At 44.4% G+C, this 21625-nt stretch overlaps 1 protein-coding gene across 1 annotated transcript; it reads left to right on the forward strand.

Annotated features, from left to right (window-relative positions):
- Positions 1-8017: 8017 nt before the first annotated feature.
- On the forward strand, positions 8018-11694 carry LOC119366571 (conglutin alpha 2-like). Its single transcript, XM_037632328.1, has 3 exons — positions 8018-9487; positions 10496-10731; positions 10852-11694. Exons 1-3 carry the CDS (start codon positions 8266-8268, stop codon positions 11509-11511), a joined length of 2118 nt encoding a protein of 705 aa, XP_037488225.1. The 5' UTR covers positions 8018-8265; the 3' UTR covers positions 11512-11694.
- Positions 11695-21625: the final 9931 nt, after the last annotated feature.

The raw sequence follows: 21625 nt of genomic DNA on the forward strand, positions 1-21625 counted from the left end.
CTCCAAAACAGACCCCGCTTTATATTATAAAGCACACCGTCAAGCATCCAACAATAGAAGAGTACACGCCCCGCGTCGCTCCATAGGGGCGACTCGTGCGGCGCCCTAATCTCGCGACCGGTGGCCCTCCCTTCCGCTCTGTTCTCCTCGCCGTCGCTTGAGGGGGCCGGCAGCGAAGCCTTCTCGGCCCTCGAGGACGGCGGCGGCGAGGTGCCCCTGCTCGGTTTCCTCCTCTTCCGCTCCTTCCCTCGTCCGGGCTCCGTCGCCATCTGCTGTCGCCGGCCACTCCCTACGGATCTGGCGAGCGGCGAGCCGTTCCGGTCGTCCCAGCGCCTAGTGGCTGGCGTTCGCCTGGGTCCGGGTCACGCCTCTAGTTGAAGTGGCTTTAGCCCTCCCCGCGAATCTATGATTCGATCCGCTGCTCCAGCGATCTTGCTGTCGGCGGCGGCCGTCGTGGTGCTGGCTGCGACCGTCTTGACCCTCCTCGTTGTGTGGCCCTTATGTTGTGGCGCACTCCTCCATCCTCCCAAGATCCAGCCCTGCCGTGGCGCGGGGAGGTTCCCTCGGCGCCTCGCAGTGTATCTTTGCTGGCACTGCTGTGGCTATGGCGGTCTCCGGACATGTGGGGCTGCGGCAATGAGCTGGCCTTCTATGTGTGCGGTGCGGACCTCCGATGCTGCGATCCTCGGTTGGTGGTGGTGATCTAGATCTGATTGGCCAGATGGTTGTGACTGTAGATCGTTTGCAGCGACTTTGTACGGATCCACAACAGCGGAGGTCATCGAAAAGACTTCGAGAGTTTTTATCTTTGATCCGGTGAATGACTCTTAGTGGTGAGTTACAAATTATCGATGATGACCTGACGCGGAGGGATGTTTGTGGAGTGGCAGCAGTCAAATTGTAGCCGCTGAGATTGCGGAAAAGCGGTGGCGACAATACATGCCTTTTGCATTCTTAATCTGCAGGGACATCTGAAGATGCCTTACTTTTGAGTGGAGACCTCTGAAGCAAAATGCACGCACTCATCAGTGCTGATTTGTGTTTCATGGGCTTTCTTTACCTTTGTTCTTTAGTACCTTTGTGCCGGGGCAACTAGTGAAGTTTCGTTCCAGTGTGCAGGCCTTTACCTTTCCCTTTCCCTCCTTCCTATGCATGCATGCAGGCAGGCCCTTTGCGCGCCCTTTGGCTGGATGGATTGGATTCCTTGCTTTCTTTGCTTTGTTTGGAGGAAACAAACTACTATACAGTACTCCCTCCGTTCCTAAATGTAAGTCTTTGTAGGGATTCCACTATAAACCGCATACAGATGTATATAGATGCATTTTAAATTTAGATTCATTCATTTTGCTCCGTATGTAGTCCACCTAGTGCAATCTCTACAAAGACTTATATTTAGGAACGGAGGGAGTACATACGAATGGCACTGTTGGTTTAACTATTTAACTTGTATGTGCTGTGGATTTCAGTGCGTGCAATTCAGTAGTAATAATACTCGAGAGGATGGACAAGCATGGATGGATGAAGCACGAGGTACGAGTATTCGTGCTGTCGCCCGTCTCAAAAGGAACAAAGCAGCATCGCTCCATCGATTACCCAAATACGGTAAGCCCAACGATACTAGTATATGCATTGTGCCATTACTATTGGTACACTACGCATCGAGTGAAACATAAACTTTTACTACACACACACGGCCTCCTCCTTGCTTTGTTCAAGTTCAAACCATGCATGCATGTCGCCATCTGCATGCAGGCCCATGTTTTTGCATGCCGTCACTGCCCTGCACTGCACGGCGTCCTAATAACAGCGGCAGATGGCAGTTCTCCGCTAATGATTCTTGCCTTAATTAACTCTGATGATTTGTGTCAAATATAGTACTCCTTCGAGTATTACTAGTCGTTCCCGGCGACCAGTGAGAGTGCCACGTCCACGTGTATATCTATGGATTGAAAGAGACAATCCATGCTGCATGATCTCCATGTGGGGGTGGGGGTGGATCATGGTTATGAAGGGCGGGAATGGGGATGGTCAGTGTGCGCTCAGATGCATGTGGCGCCATATGCATGCATGCATCACTCTCACTCATCACTTGCACGCCACTTTGCTATAGTTTCTATCTCCCTTCCCGGGCCAAATGTTTTTCTTCTTCCTCCTGGTCAAGTTCCAGTTAGTCTTGTGTTCTGTTCCCTTCTTCCGCCGAGCGTATCTGTCCTGAGGATCTCCCCCTCGCCTCATCAAACTATTTGCTGACGTGACAAATCTACTTCACACAAATAGAGTCAAGCTATAGTTGTCAGTTAATTCACTCATCATCTACCTAAGCTTCTCTGCTCCCTCAAAAAAAAAACTAAGCTTCTCTGCTCCTCACCCTCTCTTTCTTTTCTTCCTACGTACTCCCTCCGTTCCAAAATAGATGACCCAAAATAAAGTTGGGTCATCTATTTTGGAACGGAGGGAGTAATATGCAGGCTTCATGCATGTCTCCACATAATAACTATATACGAGTACATTAATCGGTGGCAGTCCGACCAAGCCTGATGTTTTATTGGTGTTTTATTCGTCATTTTCGCAATGTAATTCGCCTAAATTTTAAATTTGGGTAAGTCAATTTTCCAACCGTTCATTCTTTTGTCAAGATTTGTGCTGTTTTTTTCTTTGTGTTGCTTAGGTTGCTTTTTGACTTGTCCTTTTTGGGGTAAGTCAATTTTTCCGCGGGCAGAATTTTTGACTTGTCCCTTTTGAGTAACTCGACTTTTTCTTAGGTTGGATTTTTGACTCGCCCAGATTGGGGTAAGTCAATTTTTCCATTGGGCTTTAAACATGTTACACATTGCTTGTATTTTTTTGTTTGTATGCTTTTTCTGCTTTCACTTCTATTTTTAAATTTTAGACCGTTTATTTCTACATGGGTATTTTTTTTTGCATTTATATGACTGGAATGTAGACATGCAGTAACTATACAATATGTGTGTTAATTACACTAGAGTTTCATGCAATAATACTTGATCTTTGCAAATCCAAAAAGTGCAATTTCGGTGCAAAGTTTCGTGCAAGTTTGTTTTCCATTTTAGTTCATTTTAAAGGGTAATAACAATGAAATTCATTATTTCTTAGAAAAAATCATTATTTTGTTTTTTCCAGTTTTATTTCATTTTCCTTCTTTTTAAAGGAAAATATCAATGCCGCTAATTCATTAATTCTTTCTTAGAAAAATCATTATTTTATTTTGCTTTAGATTATACTTTATTTTTTCTTCATTAAGAGTTATACCAATGCCACTAATTCATTATTACATCTGTCCTGGTTTATTAGTCCTAATTGTACTTTGGGTCAAAGTTTGATCATATATTTAACTAGAAAGATGTTAATGCATGACACTGAAAATTATATTGTTGCATTTGTATTTAAATGTAGTTTCCAATGATATTATTTTTTGGTACATATAACATATACTTTATTAGTTAAAACCATGGTCAAACTATGTCCCAGAATACAATAGGGGACTAGTAAACCAGGATGGAGGTAGTAGGAAACTTCTGTTTAAGAAATTCCTCGGTTTTCCTGAATGAAAAAAGCGCATCTTCTATGTAAATTATGTGCAAATTCGTTCAACATGTGGTTTTTTATTTTCTTTCTTCTGGAAGGGTAATACAAATGCCACTCATTCATTCTTCCTTAGGAAATTTTATTATTTTGATTTTATTTTGTTTGTTCTTTAAGGGTAATAACAATGCCACTAATCCATTCCTTCATAGAAAAAAATCTCTTTGCAAAAATTCCACTATTATATGATTATTTTTTCATATTATAAATAAAACCCAATTTATGTGCAAACTCTATGCAAATTTTGTCGTTACTAGTTTTACTTATTTAGGTTTTGTTTTATTTTTTGTATTTTCTTCTATAAGGGTAATACCAATGCCACTAATTTATTATTTCTTAGAAAAAATGTATTTTGAGAAAAAAAATTGTTATATGCTTATTCTTGCATACTAAGAAACACAATTTCATTGTAAATTGTGTGCATATTAATTACTATTATGTTAAAGATAACTTTTCCTTTCTCTTAAAGAGTAATTTCAATGCCACTAATTCATTTTTTAGAAACAGTAATTATTTGACAAAAAATCAACTGTTTATCTATTTTCATCTTAGGGCAATACAAATTTTACTAATACATTATTTTATTGGATTTTCTTATAAAATTTCACTATTATAGCATATTACAAAAAAGCGTAATTTCCATGTAAATTGTGTGCAAATTTTTTAGTTATTGGTTTTGCTTTTTTATTTTCGTTCTTCTTTAAATGGCAATACCAATTCTACTAGTTCACTAATCCTTACAAAACTTCATTAGTTTGAATATCCTTTAGTTTTTATTCCATTTACCTTTTGCTTTACGGGTAATACCAATACCACTAATTCATTACTTATTTGGAAAAAATATTCAAAAATTGCACTATTATATGTTTATTCTTGCATATTATAAGAAGCAAAAATTATGTGCAAAAAAATTCATTATATTTTTTCTTCATCTTGAAGCGTACTACCAATGCCACTAATTCATTCTTTTTTAAGAACTTCATTACTTTTCTTCTGTTTCAATTTTTTATTTCCTCTTAAAAGGTAATAACAACAGCTATTTTTTAAATTATATACCTTTTTAAATAAATTATAGAAATATAAATTCGTTTTTTATTTTATTTTAAATAATAAAGCTTCGGCCTTAGGGAAGCCGACTGCCTCCTGTCAGTCTTGGTAGGGCCGACTGGAATCCTATCGGCTTCGGCCAAGCCGGTTAGGACCTAGTCAACTTCGGCCAAGCTGACTGGCCAGTCGACTACACGCGACAACTCGAGTCGGGTCATATGCATCGAAATAAGAACCAAATCTGGTCTCAAGCACCCTATTCTTAGCCCTCCAAGCCTTGCCATAAGGAATTTTATACTTGAACCTGACAAAGACTTTTGTCCGGATAGCCTTCACCTCAATTGCTATGCTGTCCATTATCTCGTTGTAAAGCAATAGAGCTCTTGAGGGATACAGGGAATATAAGACAAGTGTGATGAACTAAGTCACTGATCACCCAACTTTTGTCATACATAGGGAGATAGCCATGCACCCTGGCAGGACAATGTATGTTCTTGTGTACCATTGTCAAGTATTTCTGACTTGACACCTGAGCTCTGAAAACCCTTTGCGTGGACATTGCCCATTTAATGATTGCAGCCTTCATAGCTTCCTTGTTGGGGTACATAACACTTGTTGTGAAGTCGTTCTGGTGATATTGCCTGGAAGAATCATGGACATCTTTCACGGTCACTGCAGATGAGAAGTCATGATTCCATGATGCAGGATTCAACACCTCCTTTGTGTTCTCTTCTTCATTTGACTCGTCTGAATCATCGGCATGACCGCTATCACCATATGTATCTTCATCTTCCATCTAGTTTTGCATGTGCCCACCTACCTCGTCAGCGTCCGCCTCATCACTGTAATAACCATCGACATTTCCTCCTTCTACCTGACTACTCTGCCTTGGTTCGTAACCATCATCTTCAGCATTTGACACAAAATTTGACATAGACAAATGCATCCCTTCACTGCTCTGGCCAGGATCATAACCACCCACGCGTTCAGATGCACTGACCTCTCCTTCATGATAGGAAGAACTAAGGAAACAGGATTGCATCCCATGATTTCGCAACCTTGTAACCAGTGCACCCACTGAGAGTCCCGCTCTATTGGCCTCAAATAAAAGTAAATGGTTGAACTTGACCGGGTCCACAATGCATGAACATCGATGTTGTGTGTTTCAATATTTAGCCCTAAACATCTTGTCAACCATTCTGTCAACTGACTAACAGACCATGTTTGAGGGGCAGCCAGTGGCACCTCTATGTACTGAAATTCACTTAGATCAGCTCCCATCTCATTTGTTCAGACAACACCAGGGCCATAGTAAAAAAACAAACTTCACTACATCAGACATCTCTGCTGACCTAAAAAATTATTCAACATGGGCAACTATTAAGCAGCAGGACCAACTAAAAATATTAGCACCCCTAAATATTTGGCATCTAAATATATTACAGGATACTACCGAACAACTAAAAAATATTTGCGCACCCAGATATTTGACATCTAAATATATTACGGAATACTATCAGAACAACTAAAAATATTCACACACCTAAATATTTGACATCTAAATATATCACGGAATATTACCGGAGCAACTAAAAATATTCACGCAACTAAATATTTGACGTAAAAATATATTACGGAATACTAACGGACCAACTAAAAATATTCGCACACCTAAATATTTGACATCTAAATATATTACAAAATATTACATGACCAACTAAAAATATTCGCACACCTAAATATTTCACATCTAAACATATTACCGAATACTACCGGATCAACAATGATAGAGATAATGTCAGTTGAATCTTACCCTTGAAGCATGCGAAGCAATGAAGAACGGTGGCCTTCAATCGCCGGAGCCGGAGTTGGAGCTTCACCGGAGCCTCCACCACCTCCACCACCCCCACCCCCACCTCCACCACCACTTCCACCACCACCTCCACCACCACCACCAAAATGGTCACAACCATCAACACGAGATATCCCATCACGAGATCAAGGTTTCCCTTGCCTCCCCCAACCCTCTAGAATGCAACTACGGTGGAAAATGGGCAACAAATCGACTAAGTTTCGTGTATAAATTGTAGTGTTTTTGGGTGGGAAGAGAAAGAAAGAAGAAGAATGGACGAAGAAGAAGGGGGGGCAGCTAGTGGATTCTCAGCCACCCGTAGGTTACGCCGAGGCCGACTGGGCCCTGTAGGTCAGGGCCAGGCCGACTGCATGGCCACTAGGCCGAGTGGCCGCGGGTGACATGGTTGAGCCAATGGTCGGCTTGCACGTGGACGATGGGCCGCTTATTGGCAGCACCCAGGCCGATTGGGTCCAGTCGGCTTCCCTAAGGCCAAAGTTGTATTATTTTTAAAAATAAAATAACCGGTGTAATATTTCTATAATTCATTAAAGAAAGTGTATTATTTAAAAAAATTAGCATAACAACTCCACTTATTCATTCTTTCTTAGAAACTCATTGTTTTGATTTTGTTTCATTTTTTATTTTATTTTGTTTGTTCTTTAAGGAAACCCAGTCGGCTTCCCTAAGGCCAAAGTTGTATTATTTTTAAAAATAAAATAACCGGTGTAATATTTCTATAATTCATTAAAGAAAGTGTATTATTTAAAAAAAATAGCATAACAACTCCACTTATTCATTCTTTCTTAGAAACTCATTGTTTTGATTTTGTTTCATTTTTTATTTTATTTTGTTTGTTCTTTAAGGAAACATTTATACTTTGTGAAACTTTGGAAGAAAGTGAAGGACAACCCCTTTCCTCTCGTTTCCTCTAGAAACAGACTTTGCGTGAGGTCGGCCCCTGTGCCGTGGATTTCGGCCGCCCTTCTTCCTTTTTCCTCCACCGGCGCTGCCGATTGGAGTGGGGGAGGAATGAGGGTGTGTCCGTGTGCAGTGGTAGTTTTTCTTCTTGTTTTCTTCTCCCTGCCAAATAAAGTGGCGGCCAGATCCGGATCCATCGCGTCTCTTCCTCAATTTTATCCCCCTCTCGTTCATGGTGTTGAAAGTGAGGTAGAGGGTTGGAGAAGCCTCGGGCGTGGTTCCTATGCTGGCACCGTTCATGTCGTGTCAAATGATATTATATTGTGGGACGGAAAGAGTAGTAAATAAATAAAATAAAATATGTATCAAGTCATGTCAAATGATATTTTTTGATATTTTTAATGTGGGTACATTTCTTCATAAGCTTAGTCAAAGTTTACTGAGTTTGATTCTTTTTTTTTTTGAAAATTGGATAAGAGCCTGCATTTGTTTTTGAAAGAAAAAACATTTTTTTCGAGGCAAAATAATAAGGGGCACGGAGGTTCTTGGACGGGCCGGCGAGCGGAGAACTGGGCTTGCTTGGGTCACAGCCTCTTCCCCTCCATCCTCACTCTCGTCAGCCGCCGCCACAAACCCTCGCCCCCTTTCCCCAATCCCCCATAGCCGCCGCATCCGTCCTCGCCCATCCTCCCTCCGTCCGTCCCCGCCCCGCCCCGCCCCGCAGCTCGAGTAGTAGGAGGAGGAGAGCTCTACGGACTGCTGCTTTGGCCAACCCCGGAGCAACCCCAAGCGGCGGCGACGGCGGCGGCGGAGATCAACGGTGTCGGGGACAAGAGACGAAGATGGGCGCCAGGTCCTTCTTTACCGACTCGGAGATCCAGTCCGACCCTGAGCTATCAACGCTGATAGGGGAGATCCTCTCCCTGAAGAGCGAGCGCAGGGACCTGATTGGGTCCCTTACCCCGGGGATTTCTCGGTGGGTGGATGAGATCTCTCGAGTAGCAACGTCGTCCGTCCGGGCCAATGTGGACTGCAAAGAACCCTTCGGTATCTTGGAGGATGTTGAGGAATTGGGCCAGCGGATGCTATCCATGTCCCATTTTCTTTTCTGTTCCAATTCCCACATCCCCTTGTACAAGGCCGACGAGCTGGTTAGCACATCAACCAAATTAATGGAAATCTCCAAGGGTTTCTACGAATCTACAGAGCAGGCAATGGATAAGGCCGTGTCGGAGGCAGCAGAGGCAGAGGAGAAGAGGAAGGAGGAGGAGAGGAAGGAGGAGAAGAAGAAGAGGGATAGGATGAGGAAAAAGGAGAAGAAGAAGCAACAACAGCACAAGGAGAAGGATGAGGAGGACAAGAAGAAGAGAGCTATGATGAGGAAGAAGGAGAAGGAGAGGAAGAAGAAGAAAAAGCAGCAGCAGGAGGAGGAGGAGGAGGAGGATGCACAAGTTATTACATCTGAGAAGGTCACCGAGAAGATGGAAAGAAAGGAGGAGGAAGAGGAGGAGGATGAGGAGGAGACGAGGAGGCAGCAGGAGGTGAGGAAGATCATGGCTGCCCATGAATTCTTGCGTCTCTCCTCCAATGTCCTGGCGAGACCCTTGTGTTACAGAAATGAGTTGGCCATGATGATTACAGAGGAGGATGAGCAGGAGTATGAGAGGGTGATGGAGGCAGAGAGGCAGGCAGCGATGGAGGCCGAGGAGGCCAAGAGGGAGGCAGTAAGGAAGGCAGAGAAGGAGAGGGAGCGGCGGAGGGAGATGAGCAAGCAAAGGAAGGCGGAGAAGGAGGCAAAGAGGAAGCAGATCCCGCAGAACAAGGCGCCCGTTGTGGAGAAGGAGGAGCGCATTGTGAAGGAGCATGCTGATGAGCAGGAAGCAAAATCCCCAGCGGAGCAGCGCATTGTGGAGGAGCATGCTGATGAGCAGCAAGCAAAATCCCCAGCGGAGCAGCTTAAAGAGCGGATGGATAACCAGCTGGGTTTGTTCGCAGGCCGCCGTAGAGCATGGGAATACTCAAGTGGCAGCAAGCCGGGTCAGTGCGGTGGATTCCAAGATAAAAGTAAGTACAGAATGCATATATGCTGCAGCTTTATTATATTGCTTATTACTCAACTCTATTTGCATAGACTGTTTGCTCTGTGCTATATGCATCTCTCAAGAAATTAGCTTTATTCAACTCTATTTGCTTAGGCCCCACAGTATTCCATAGTTTTTGCTGCGGGTGTTAGTAGCACATGCATGCCACAAATGATTGTATTACTTTATTCTGGTCGATGGATCAACCTTGATCAATCATGCACATCCTGCTTAGATTAATCAGCAGTTTCTTATCTGTTTCTTTCACTTGGCTTGTTGTTATGGCAGTACAGAAATTTGAAGTCACACAACTTGTTGAATGGCAAAGTTGGTCAGAACTCAGGAGCAAACACCGTAGTGACAGTACTTAGTCTGTCTCCTCTAATTTGATCAGAAAACAATCAAAGTGAATTGTATATTTATTGGTACAGATCCTGGCATCTACTCCCTCCGTTCCCAAATATTTGTCTTTCTAGACATTTCAAATGGACTACGACATATGGATGTATGTAGACATATTTTATAGTATAGATTCACTCATTTTGCTTTGTATGTAGTCACTTGTTGAAATCTCTAGAAAGACAAATATTTAGGAACGGAGGGAGTAGGTGTTGGCGTGCTGACCGGCTGCATGGCGGGTGCATGCAGCCCGGCGGCTGTTAGAAGTCACTAATTAGTCGTGTAGCTCCGAGCTGAGTTAGGTTCAGCTGTCATCCACCGTAACAATCAGCCAAAACTATGGTAAAATATCACCATCCAAACATCTATGTAGTTTTTGTAAAACTGAGAAAAGCCATGGTTTTAAGTAATTGTAGTATTAGTTGCCCACACGTTGGAATACCGTGGCTTTAAATTACCACAGTTTGGAAAAAACGAAGCCTATGTTTGCTCTATGCATGTGAGAAGTTTGCTTACTCAACTCTATTTATTTACTCTTTGCTGTATGCATGTCTCAAGAAATTTTCTTAGTCTTTGCTTAATTGTGTTGCAGCTCTATTGAGTTCTATGCAGTTTACGCATTGCATACCCGGTATCATCCCGCCCCGTGCCGCTGTTATTGAGAGCTCCTTGCAGATCTACTCCTTCAAAATTACTGGACTAAGTGGTGATCTGAAGTGGCCACTCAATGTGTATGGTGTGGTCGCTGCCCGAGACACCGTGGACCACAACCGCAACCTTCTTTTCTCTCGGTCAAGTGTTATGTATCAAGTACTTACATCTGAAAATGTATGCACTGTTCTATATTTAGTTTTCTCTTCATTTTCTTCCGTTTCTGTTAAGTACAGTAGTATTTTCTTCTTCAGCAAAACACTCCATTTAAATACAACGATGATCTAATGCTTGCAGGACTGTTCTTTGTGCTTGATTGGCCCGTCACGTGCTATTCTGGCCGTGGACCCCGTTGACTTCGAAGTTGAGCTGCGAGTACATGATGGCTATGATTTTAGAGGTGACGGGATCAATGATAGAGAATTGATCTGTGTTAGCAACCGCTATGAGGGCGCACCCAGCGGTGAGATTCAACGTTTAACCTTGTATAGTCCGTTGTGTAGAGGAGTGTTGAGCCTTGAACGACTTTCTAGTACGGTCCAGGCAACTATCTTGTTGATTCGTGTTGTCGGAGAGGGCCATCCTTTTAAATCTGGAGGGGAAGTTTTTTGTTGGTCATCTAGTGCAGATGGTAGTGCTGCTATACATGAGAAGGTTGTGCTGCTTCATTCTCTTGAAGGAATTCCTCAAGAAGATGATGAGTTAGATCTAGATGGTTACCTCCCTCTGTCAAGAAACGTCGTTTCGGTTGAATCTGGAGGAGGGTTGAATGTTGTGGTAGAAACGTACGGGGGATCTTCTACATCTACTCATGTCTATTTCCCTTGTGAGTATTGCAACATCAGTCAGCGTTCATGTTTGGTTGGCGGCTCTGAGGTGGAGATCACTGTTGCTTGGTCCCGACTTGTCCGCGACAAGATGGATCTTTTGATTGACGGATATACTACCCAGGCCTAGTATGGTGGCTTGGCCATGTATTTTCGTTTTGCTAGTGGTATGCTAAGGCAAGTAGGATGTCAAACTGTATGTGTATCCGACTCTGTGTACTGACTTGTCTTGATACAGTTGATTGGAGCACGCAACTAGAATGCGGCACAAAGAAGTACATATACAAAATATGCTACAGCAGCAGTGGAGATTGTAAACAATGACATCATATGATATTGCAACAGTATCTAATCTAATTAGGTACCAAGAGACAGTTGGAAGCAACATAGAGAACACTCACCCAGAGGCGGAGACAGGGGGGTGCGAGCCCCCCCCCCCCATGACGCTTCGTTAGTAGTTACCAGTATTTTGTACGTATAGATGTTACGTGTATAGGCTGCTATCTCTGATCTTTTTCTTGTTGGACATGAAAACATTCTAGCCCAAGTGCCCAACTGCCCAAGGCCCAACGTGGAACCATCAGCCGAGCCTGATTGCTAGATGTACGCATCAGAAAAAAGAGATTACGTGCTATCGATCTATCCTTATCCTCCTGGTAATCTCGTTCGTGCAATCAAGTCTTCTGGTTCTGTACCTCCCTGCGCTGCTTGCCGCCGCCCGCCGGCGCCGCCACCCATCGCTTGTGCACGGTCGGCTCTTGCAGTCTTGCTGCTTTTGCCGCCGTCGCCCAAGGCAGTGGTCCAACACTTCAGTGCATGCGAATCAATCAAAGACAAAAACTACTTGTGTACTTCATCGGCATCATACATACATCAACAGATCAAGGTACGTCACTGACTCACTGTTAATCTTGGTGAATTAGCGCAATTTCTACATAGATAATAGTTTAATTTACTGCTTTCATAAGGTAGCACAATAGTTTTCTAATGCCACTCCTTGTTTAATGTTCCAATGACTGAAGGATGAAGAGGAAGAGTACAACAACAATAAATTTGTTTTTCAAGCCTATTGCTTCTAGCTCTAATGCAACTGAAAATGCAAATCCACCGGAGGAGCATCCTGTTGTAGATGATACTTCCAGCCCCAATCTAATTGATATGCAAACTGATGATCAAAATATTGTGGCACCACTAGAAACTTTAGAAGAAGGTAGCACGAGAAGCACAAAATATGTGAGGGATCCTGGTACACGCCAACAGATTTGGGAACTCCATCCCGATAAGCAGGATGAAGCACAAAATATGTAACTTCTTTTTGTTGCTAAACATACGTTGTCATACACTCATATCAATTCTACTATTGAGACTATATTAATTCTCGTGTGGTGTATAATTTGGAATGATTATTATCTGTCTCGCCCCCCTCATGTTCAAATCCTGGCTCCGCCCCTGCACTCACCTCTTGTTCAAAGGCAAGGGGAGTTGACGTGTATCGACTGTTGTGGACTCCACCAGTCTTTGACTCACTTTGAAGAGTCAAAGGGGACTGCTTCCCAAAATGTTCATGCACTTGGTTAAACAGATTGCGAAGGTCAAATAGTGGGCAAATCGTCAGGAGCCCAAGATGGACGTGGCACATCTAGTGTGTACCTGCCAGGAAGATATGGAAACTTCCGAATCAAAAGGCCAAAAGTCGAAGCAAAAAGCTCCTAGGAGCTTTTGTGGCTTTTTCTTGCTAAAGTGGAAAAGCTGTAAAATTAGAAGCAAAAACCCAAACAAACATGGCCTAAGGGCATCTCCAATGGCAACCTATGTGACGCTCTCTACGTCAGAGTGTCGAGGTTTCGCACATGGTGCGCCTCACCTGGGCCAGCCCAAAGTGGCAGGCGGTGGCACTTCGCGTGGTGGAAAAAACGCCAAAAAAACTGCGGGGCTATCCTGCGATTAGAACCTAGACTTGGCAGATAGTAGCGAGTTGTGCTAGCAGCTCCTTCCATCGAGCTTCTGTGCTATAGATGCAGTGCGGCTCTTAAAGAAGAAACGACATTGGCGAAATCTAAACATTAATAATCGAGGCCTTCTGCGAGTGAACCTAAATCGCTAGGCATTGTTACTAAAAATAGCAACCCAGTGCTTATGAACTATAAGTCGCACCAGACTTAAATCTTTTTCGAAATTTCAAAAGTTATTTTCTGAAATATGTAAATATTTTTCAAAAGTGAACCTTTTCAAATTTATGAACAAAATTTTCGAAACACAAACATTTCATGAAAAATGTGAACATTTTTCGAATTTCTCGACCATTTCTTGGAAAAAGGAAGAAAATTGAAAACGAGAACAATTTTTAAAATTACAGACGATATTTAAAAAAAACAGAAACAGTTTCTCAAAAAAGAAACATCATTTGAAAATGCGAACATTTTTCAAAATTATGAATAACTTTTGAAATTACAAACAATATTTCAAAAACAACAGAAACATTTTCTTAAAAAAGAAACATCATTTGAAAATGCGAACATTTTTCAAAATTATGAATAACTTTTCAAAATGGAAGCATTTTCCGAAAGCTCCCTCTACACTTCGGATTTAGGATCAAACTTAAAAACATGAATATGTTTCAAATATGTGAAAAAACTTGGAAAAGCAGGAACATTTTTGGAAACACTGAAACATTTTCAAATTTGTGAGATTTTTTCTAAACATGAACATTTTTCGGAATTATATACAATTGTTTAAAAATGCAAACATTTTTTAAAATTACAAAGACCAAAATGAACAAAATTCTTTCAATCTGCGAACAAAATGAACACGAACGTTTTCATAGTATGTGAACAAATTCGAAATGCTGGAACATTTTTGGAGATTCCAGAACATTTTTTGAATTTAAGATTACAACTAAAAATTACGAACATGTTTTTCAAATTCTCTGAACATTTTTAAAATTTGCGAACAAATCAATAAAAGCATGAACAATTAATGAAATTTGTGAACAAACTTTGAAAGTAGGAATATTTTTTGAAATTTTGAACATTTTATGAACTTTTCACCAAAAAATGCAAAACATGTATTAATTTTTTTAAAAAATTGAATTTTGAATTTTTTTTGTATACGAATCTAACATTATATGAAATTATAACTTTTTTGGAATTTCTGAACTAAATTTAAAATGAGGAACATTTCAGAATGAACATTTTTTAAATTCCTGAACATTTGATGAAAGAGAGAAAACGAAAAGAAAAAAATTCAAAGAATAGAAGAAGAGAAACAGAAAAAATAAAAATAAAAAGGAAACGGAAAAGGAAAAAAGTAACAGAAAAAAACGATTCGGGTCAATCGATTCCCAAAACCGGGATATGGGAGATGCCCGTCTCGCTACTAAATGGGCCAGCCCGTGTCGGGTCGATCGCGATCCTCTCTGTGCGACGTGCCGACAATTTGACGCAGAATGCGTCGAATAGGTTTTTCCCAATATACCTCCGGCACCCATCCGCGGACAGGGGACCAGTCCGCGGATGCAGATGCGGGAGGTAGCCATCCAACGCTAGCTGCATACATTTTCAGAACAACTCAAACCAACCGGATGAAATCCGTGCAAACACGGTGAATTTTGATATAAACACAACGCATTTCATTGAAAGTAAGATAATTTGTAAATAAAACAGGACAATATTTCGTCCGGTGAACTAAAACCTAAAACTAAAACCCTAAACTATCCTATACTTCACGGTGACCTCATAGCCAATGTCGGGATGACCGGCTCCTCCTCCTTCGTCATCGTTGTCTGGCCCGCCGTCGGAGTCAGGCTTGGGGAGGCGGAAGGTGGTGGCACCGCGACAGGGCTTTCCGACGGCCGCCCGACGCTCACGGATGATCCTCTCCGCCTCCTCCTGCGCCGTGCGTAATGTGGTCGTGGCCATCGAGGACATGGGCTGGGGGAGAGGGCGGCAGTCGTTGGAGGCGTCAGCGGTGATCTCGGCGAGGGACCATTCCTAGCCGTACCTGGCCATCTCCCCCTCGAGGCTGTGGAGATGGTGCATGGCCGTCTCCAACGTTGTCAGGGAACGGTCCAGGGCCCAGGTGTACGCCATGTATGGGTCCGCCGCGATGTGTGGCGGCGAGACGGCGGAGTCCGCGAACTGGGATCAGGGCGCGGCGTTGCGCCTGTGTTGTCGGCACTGCTTCCGGTTGGTGTACTCCTGCATCTTCATGGCGCTTTGGGACGACGATGACGAGGAGGAGCCGCCACGGAGGTAGTGCAGAATGCGTCCGCGCACCTTGGGCGGGGGGGGGGGGCTCCTCCTTGACAACGCGGTGAGGCGGCGGTGAGCGGCGCCCCACCTTCACGCCATGGCGGCTAGGAGAGTCGTTCTTCCTTGACACGGCGTTCGATTTGGACGCCGTTGCTGCACGGCGGGGAAGAGCGTGGAGGGGATGCCGGCTCCGGCATCATGGGGAGGAGCGCCCCGAGTGGCGGAGCCGGGCCGTTGGTGTGGACAACGGAGCATCAGCTCCATCTGCTCCTCGAACTCCGTGTCGGTGCCAGCATAGACCTAGCCCGGCACCGCTAGCGCGGACCGCGGCGGCGACGACTACTAGTCCTCCTCGTCGCCGGAGGAGATGACGATCACCTCCCGTGTGGAGTCGCCGCCAGCTGACGAGGACGGCGACCCTGAAGTCCGAGGGCGGTGTCTCCACGAGCTGCCAGATCCCGCCTCAGAATCGCCTACCGGCGCCAACGCCCAGGACTTGCCCATCGCCGTAGATGTGGAGGGGGTGCGGTGAGGAGGAGGAAGGAAGAGGATGCGTTGTGGAGGGCGCTGGAGCGTGGCTTAAATAGCCGTGGCCAGGCCATGCGAAGGGTTGGTCTGCCGCTTCAATGCGGCGCAGTGGCTGGAGTTGGTTCCTCGGGAACCTGCGGCCGCATTAAAGCGACGGCTTCCGAGAGGTCGCGTCGGTCGGCTCCGCTCTCCCTCCCTTCGGCCGCATTGAGCAATATCACAAGATATGGAAGTGTATGACACAAGTTAGCAATTCGCTCTAATCACAAGATATATCAATAGTAGCAAGTATGAATAGCGGAATATAAAGTGTAGTCTTAAATAATCTCTACAAGGAAATAACCGACACAATATAATTAGGACAACAAGATATAGTGAATGCGAGGTCAAGTTACCAAAGTAAACCACAAATAAGGAGATGTGGTTAAGGATAACTAAAGTCACAGAGACGAGGATGTATCCCGATGTCCACTTCCTTGGAGGGAAGCTAGTCAACGTTGGAGTGATGTGTGTTACCACAAAGGCACAACAACACCATGAAATCTCACCCCGTTCTCCTTGAGATATCACCACAAGTTGATTCCTCAATGGAGCACTCCTATCGCCTAGGAGTCTCAAACCTCTAAGAGTAACAAGATCAATGGGAAAATGCTCAAGACTTGCTCAAATGACAAATTTCTTCGGTAAGAAGGAGAGAGAGAGTGGATATATCACTTGGTGGAATCTCTCTCAAGAACACTCACTAATATCTTATAGATCTAAGATTTGATGCAGGAGAAAATGAGAGGGAGCCTTTTGTGTTCTAGGGTTCATATAAGTGTGCTACTCGACCCCTCCATGAAGTGGTCAAGGGGTATATGTAGTGTGGCCTCAAAACTAGCCGTTTGATTGTAAAAGGTTGTGTAAGTACTGGACATATGGTAGTTACCAGAAATATGGTGTGTACGGAACATCTGGTTGTTGTATGTTTTGCACAGCTAAACGAACCAGCAGAGACAAAGTAACAGGGGCACATGATGTCTGGTAGGTACCAAAGTTCTATTCAAATTTTGGTTCTGTATAGGTTTACCGGATTTCCGGTGTTTATCGAACATCTGGTGGCACGGACATATGATCACTGGGGATAGCAATGGCACTTGAGCTTGATGTTGACATTATTCTTGGCTCCAGTTGCAAAGGCAATCCTAATCACGACTCTTGGTGAAGACATCAAATAGCCCCCACATAATCATGTGGAAGCACAACTTTGTATTCCATCTTCACATACCCATCATGTGATCACTCGCAAGCATCAAGCATGTAATCCTTTGGTACACCAATCTTGAACTTTCCCTTTTCAAAAGTGATCATCATCACTTGATGTCATCCTTGTTGGAAATATGCCCTAGAGGCAATAATAAAAGTATTATTATATTTCATTGTTCATGATAATTGTCTTTTATTCATGCTATAACTGTATTATCCGGAAATCGTAATACACGTGTGAATACTTAGACCACACTATGTCCCTGGTAAGCCTCTAGTTGACCAGCTCGTTGTGATCAACAGATAGTCATGGTTTCCTGACTATGGACATTGGATGTCGTTGATAACGGGATCACATCATTAGGGGAATGATGTGATGGACAAGACCCAATCCTAAGCATAGCATAAAAGATCGTGTAGTTCGTTTTGCTAGAGCTTTGCAAGTGTCAAGTATCTCTTCCTTTGACCATGAGATCGTGTAACTCCCGGATACCGTAAGAGTGCCTTGGGTGTATCAAACGTCACAATGTAACTGGGTGACTATAAAGGTGCATTACAGGTATCTCCGAAAGTAGCTGTTGGGTTGACACGGATCGAGACTGGGATTTGTCACTCCGTATGACGGAGAGGTATCTCTGGGCCCACTCGGTAATGCATCATCATATTGAGCTCAATGTGACCAAGGTGTTGGACACGGGATCATGCATTACGGTACGAGTAAAGTGACTTGCCGGTAACGAGACTGAACAAGGTATTGGGATACCGACGATCGAGTCTCGGGCAAGTAACGTACCGATTGACAAAGGGAATTGCATACAGGGTTTGATCGAATCCTCGACATAGTGGTTCATCCGATGACAACATCGAGGAGCATGTGGGATCCATCATGGGTATCCAGATCCCGCTGATGGTTATTGACTGAGAGCGTCTCGGTCATGTCTGCATGTCTCCCGAACCCGTAGGGTCTACACACTTAAGGTTCGGTGACGCTAGGGTTATGAAGATATGTATATGCAGAAACCCGAATGTTGTTCGGAGTCCCGGATGAGATCCCGGACGTCACAAGGAGTTCCGGAATGGTCCGGAGGTAAAGAATTATATATAGGAAGTGCTATTTCGGGCATCGGGACAAGTTTCGGGGTTATCGGTATTGTACCGGGACCACCGGAAGGGTCCCGGGGGTCCACTGGGTGGGGCCACCTGTCCCGGGGGGCCACATGGGCTGTAGGGGGTGCGCCTTGGCCTTCATGGGCCAAGGGCACCAGCCCCTATAGGCCCATGCGCCTAGGGTTTCCCCCTAGGAGGAGTCCTAGTGGTGGAAGGCACCCCTAGGTGCCTTGGGGGGGAGGGAAACCTCCCCTAGGCCGCCGCCCCCCTAGTAGATCTCATCTACTAGGGCCGGCGCCCCCCTGGCACCCCTATATATAGTGGGGGAGAGGAGGGACTTCACACACCAGCCCCTGGCGCCTCCATCTCCCCCCGTTACGTCTCTCCCTCGTAGTCTCGGCGAAGCCCTGCTGCTGTGACGCCCTGCATCCACCACCACGCCGTCGTGCTGCTGGATCTTCATCAACCTCTCCTTCCCCCTTGCTGGATCAAGAAGGAGGAGACGTCTCCCGTCCCGTACGTGTGTTGAACGCGGAGGTGCCGTCCGTTCGGCGCTGGTCATCGGTGATTTGGATCACGTCGAGTACGACTACATCATCACCTTGCAAGCTTCCGCACGCGATCTACAAGTGGTATGTAGATGCAAACTCTCTCCCTAGACTCGTTGGTTAGATGAACTCATAGATGGATCTTGGTGAAACCGTAGGAAAAATTTTAATTTTCTGCAACGTTCCCCAACAGTGGCATCATGAGCTAGGTCTATGCGTAGTTCTCTTTGCATGAGTAGAACACAACTTTGTTGTGGGCGTGGATTTTGTCATCTTACTTGCCTCTACTAGTCTTTTCTTGCTCAACGGTATTGTGGGATGAAGCGGCCCGGACCAACCTTACACGTACGCTTACGTGAGACCGGTTCCACCGACTGACATGCACAAGTTGCATAAGGTGGCTGGCGGGTGTCTGTCTCTCCCACCTTAGTTGGAGCGGAATCGATAAACAGGGCCCTTATGAAGGGTAAATAGAAGTTGACAAAATCACGTTGTGGTGATTCGTAGGTAAGAAAACGTTCTTGCTAGAACCCAATTGCAGCCACGTAAAAGATGCAACAACAATTAGAGGACGTCTAACTTGTTTTTGCAGCGATTGATCATGTGATGTGATATGGCCAAAAGTTGTGATGAATGATGAATTGTGATGTATGAGATCATGTTATTTGTAATAGGATTCACGACTTGCATGTCGATGAGTATGACAACCGGCAGGAGCCATAGGAGTTGTCATTATTTTTTGTATGACCTGCGTGTCATTGAATAACGCCATGTAAACTACTTTACTTTATTGCTAAACGTTAGTCATAGAAGTAGAAGTAGTCGTTGGCGTGACAACTTCATGAAGACACGATGATGGAGATCATGATGATGGAGATCATGGTGTCAAGCCGGTGACAAGATGATCATGGAGCCCCGAAGATGAAGATCAATGGAGCTATATGATATTGGCCATATAATGTCACAACTATATAATTGCATGTGATGTTTATTATGTATTATGCATCTTGTTTACTTAGGACGACGGTAGTAAATAAGATGATCCCTTATAAAATTTCAAGAAGTGTTCTCCCCTAACTGTGCACCGTTGCTACAGTTCGTCGTTTCTAAGCACCACGTGATGATCGGGTGTGATGGATTCTTACGTTCACATACAACGGGTGTAAGACAGTTTTACACAGCGAAAACACTTAGGGTTAACTTGACGAGCCTAGCATGTGCAGACATGGCCTCGGAACACGGAGACCGAAAGGTCGAACACGAGTCGTATGGAAGATACGATCAACATGAAAATGTTCACCGACGATGACTAGTCCGTCTCACGTGATGATCGGACACGGGCTAGTCGACTCGGATCGTGTAACACTTAGATGACTAAAGGGATGTCTAATCTAAGTGGGAGTTCATAATTTGATTAGAACTTTATTATCATGAACTTAGTCTAAAACCTTTGCAAATATGTCTTGTAGATCAATGGCCAACGCTAATGTCCACATGAACTTCAACGCGTTCCTAGAGAAAACCAAGCTGAAAGATGATGGCAGCAACTATACGGACTGGGTCCGGAACCTGAGGATCATCCTCATAGCTGCCAGGAAACAATATGTCCTAGAAGGACCGCTAGGTGACGCTCCCGTCCCAGAGAACCAAGACATTATGAATGCTTGGCAGTCTCGCGCTGATGATTACTCCCTCGTTCAGTGCGGCATGCTTTACAGCTTAGAACCGGGGCTCCAAAAACGTTTTGAGCATCACGGAGCATATGAGATGTTCGAAGAGCTGAAACTAGTTTTCCAAGCTCATGCCCGGGTCGAGAGATATGATGTCTCCGACAAGTTCTACAGTTGTAAGATGGAGGAAAACAGTTCTGTCAGTGAGCACATCCTGAAGATGTCTGGGTTGCACAACCGTATGACCCAGCTGAACATTAACCTCCCAGATGAGGCGGTCATTGACAGAATCCTCCAGTCGCTCCCACCAAGCTACAAGAGCTTTGTGATGAACTACAACATGCAGGGAATGGAAAAGACCATTCCTGAAGTGTTCTCGATGCTGAAGTCAGCAAAGGCTGAAATCAAGAAAGAACATCAAGTGTTGATGGTCAATAAGACCACTAAGTTCAAGAAGGGCAAGGGTAAGAAGAACTTCAAGAAGGACGGCAAAGATGTTGCCGCGCCTGGTAAGCCAGTTACCGGGAAGAAGTCAAAAAATGGACCCAAGCCTGAGACTGAGTGTTTTTATTGCAAGGGGAAGGGTCACTGGAAGCGGAACTACCCCAAATACTTAGCGGATAAGAAGGCCGGCAACACCAAAGGTATATTTGATATACATGTGATTGATGTGTACCTTACCAGTACTCGTAGTAACTCCTGGGTATTTGATACCGGTGCCGTTGCTCATATTTGTAACTCACAGCAGGAGCTGCGGAATAAACGGAGACTGGCGAAGGACGAGGTGACGATGCGCGTCGGGAATGGTTCCAGAGTCGATGTGATCGCCGTCGGCACGCTGCCTCTACATTTACCTACGGGATTAGTTTTGAACCTTAATAATTGTTATTTAGTGC

The sequence above is a fragment of the Triticum dicoccoides genome, chromosome 2B (genome assembly GCF_002162155.2).
Source record: "Triticum dicoccoides isolate Atlit2015 ecotype Zavitan chromosome 2B, WEW_v2.0, whole genome shotgun sequence".
Lineage (NCBI taxonomy): Eukaryota > Viridiplantae > Streptophyta > Magnoliopsida > Poales > Poaceae > Triticum > Triticum dicoccoides.

Coding starts and splice junctions, on each gene's coding strand:
- LOC119366571 (XM_037632328.1), top strand. CDS start 8,266: ATGGGCGCCAGGTCCTTCTTTACCGACTCGGAGATCCAGTCCGACCCT. Junction 9,488..10,495: donor CGGTGGATTCCAAGATAAAA/GTAAGTACAGAA, acceptor ATTGTGTTGCAG/CTCTATTGAGTTCTATGCAG. Junction 10,732..10,851: donor AAGTACTTACATCTGAAAAT/GTATGCACTGTT, acceptor TAATGCTTGCAG/GACTGTTCTTTGTGCTTGAT.